We start from the raw sequence: 2573 nt of genomic DNA, 5'->3' as shown, positions 1-2573 counted from the left end.
GGAAAATTTTGCATGGAAACTGCAAAAGAAAGGTTTGAGTGATTAAAAAATGCATGGAGTACAAAAAAAGGGTTTGATTGATTAAAAAATACATGGAGTACAAAAAAAAAGGTTTGATTGATTAAAAAATGCATGGACACTGCAAAAGAAAGGTTTGATTGATTAAAAAATACATGGAGTACAAAAAAAAAGGTTTGATTGATTAAAAAATGCATGGACACTGCAAAAGATAGATTTGAGTGATTAAAAAATACATGGACACTGCAAAAGATAGGTTGGATTGATCAAAAACATACATGTACAGAGCAAAAGAAAGGTTTGATTGATTAAAAAATACATGGAGTACAAGAAAAAAGGTTTGATTGATTAAAAAATGCATGGACACTGCAAAAGAAAGGTTTGATTGATTAAAAAATACATGGAGTACAAAAAAAGGTTTGATTGATTAAAAAATGCATGGACACTGCAAAAGATAGGTTTGATTGATCAAAAACATACATGTACACAGCAAAAGAAAGGTTTGATTGATTAAATAAATGCATGGACACTGCAAAAGATAGGTTTGATTGATCAAAAACATACATGTACACAGCAAAAGAAAGGTTTGATTGATTAAAGAAAAGGCAAAAAACGTACATACTTTTCGTTGGTTTGAGCTGTAACTAATAATAAAGAATACGCGAACTCTTCTGTTCATAGTGTGGTAAAACGTTTAGATGACTTAGTGGATGTAAACGTTTAATTCCTGTAGGCTTTAATTTACACTCTTAAGAAACTATGCCCTATTTTGCACATCTATATAATCACACCTATAAACATGTTGTCCCAGTTTCCTTTGAAACCATTTCCTTATGGATCATGCTCACTCTGATGACCATGATTACGTACTATTGTCCGACACTGCACTTTCCAAGAACAAGCTCAGGCCACGCATCTTGAGAAACGTCTTACAAACTGTCTACTGTGTATAGACCCAAAGTTCGGGCCACGCATCTTGTAAAACGTCTTATAAACTGTCTACTGTGTCTGGACCCAAAGCTCAGGCCACGCATCTTGAGAAACGTCTTACAAACTGTCTACTGTGTCTGGACCCAAAGCTCAGGCCACGCGTCTTGAGAAACGTCTTACAAACTGTCTACTGTGTCTGGACCCAAAGCTCAGGCCACGCATCTTGAGAAACGTCTTACAAACTGTCTACTGTGTATAGATCCAAAGCTCAGGCCATGCATCTTGAGAAACGTCTTACAAACGGTCTACTGTGTCTGGACCTAAGGCACAAAACATCTACGGAAGCTCCATCTGGTGATTTAACTTGAATGACACCTTATGTGAAAGTGGATAAACAGTCGGATCGGCAACCCCAACATTCAGGCATAACCATTCCAAATTTAGAATTGCTGACCAAAGGGAAGACTACAAGTAAGTAGCACCAGATGCCCACAACATTACTCTTGATCAAATAATGGGATCGGCTACCAAATAGAGGGATCGACTGCTGAATAGTGGGATCAGCTGTTTGTATTATAATGCGCCCACAGATGAAATTGTGGAGCGAGTTCAGTGACTCGAATTTTGGGCCTTCCAATACGAAGACCGGCCAGTTAACCATTGGTCATCCATGTCTTGTATCGGGGTCACTTGACAAGGATATGGTCAAATGCGATTGTAGTGATTCCAGTTTCTTCGGACTTCTCTCTCTATTTTAAAAATAAATAAATTAAAGGTTGATTTCAAATCTTGTGAATCTTTCAGTTGCCAAGCTTAAATCGTTGTTTATTCTTTTGTTAAAGGTACAAGCAGATATGTGCAGCTACAGTGCAATGAAATTTTGGATCGAAGTGTTCTCTATTGTAACCACAGCATCCACTTTGTGCATAAGGTTGTTGCTGTTGGTCGGCTTAAGGTGTGACCCTGAACTACTGTCCGAAATGCTTTGCTGTGCAAGTTTTTCAACTTTCACTAAAAATACTGAAGTCTACCTTCTTCAAAATACTGTGCCCTTTAATTCTGCTTTAAAGCAGAGTTTCTGAACAGTTTAACATATTGAAATGTTTCTCTTCTACGAGTTGCTCAAGTGCTTTACAATAACACCTTCGTCTTAATAATCACAACATCAGGTGGTGTTTCATTTCACAGAGTGGACAAGAGACATATCAAATCGCCAATAAGAATAAAATATATCAATACTATTAATAATGATAACTTAGCAGCGAGCGCGTTACATTTCTTTTCTATATCTACTTAGCATGTTGGTATCTGTTAAACGAGTACAACAAGAGTTAACTTACTGTAAGTATTCTGTTTCTCGGTCAGTGTCTTCTTACGACGGCAATCAGGAGATGTTGGATCTTTTTGTTCAAGTCTCTCCTAGAAAGTTTTATAAAACAGATTTTGATCTACGGTTAGGTAGTTCACTTTAAAACAAATGTATTTAATAGTTATCAACTGTCTGACACGTGTGTTGGAATACAATCATACCTCAAAACCAACAATCTGACACGTGTGTTGGAATACAATCATACCTTAAACCAACAATCTGACACGTGTGTTGGAATACAATCATACCTTAAACC

The 2573-nt window shown here is 36.8% G+C and overlaps 1 protein-coding gene across 1 annotated transcript in view; it reads right to left on the bottom strand.

Moving 5' to 3' along the window:
* The window catches only part of LOC106472287, a gene marked incomplete at its 5' end in the record, with an annotated part of 34423 nt that overhangs the window by 20183 nt on the left and 11667 nt on the right, over positions 1–2573 (bottom strand). Inside the window, 2 exons of the mRNA XM_022400883.1 lie at positions 7–19; positions 2289–2367. Of these exons, the coding sequence (XP_022256591.1) occupies positions 7–19; positions 2289–2367 (92 nt within the window). The remainder of the gene's footprint in view (positions 1–6; positions 20–2288; positions 2368–2573) is intronic.

The sequence above is a fragment of the Limulus polyphemus genome, unplaced genomic scaffold (genome assembly GCF_000517525.1).
Source record: "Limulus polyphemus unplaced genomic scaffold, Limulus_polyphemus-2.1.2 Scaffold5219, whole genome shotgun sequence".
In the NCBI taxonomy this organism is placed as follows: domain Eukaryota; kingdom Metazoa; phylum Arthropoda; class Merostomata; order Xiphosura; family Limulidae; genus Limulus; species Limulus polyphemus.
This window is presented reverse-complemented; position numbering and strand designations above follow the sequence as displayed.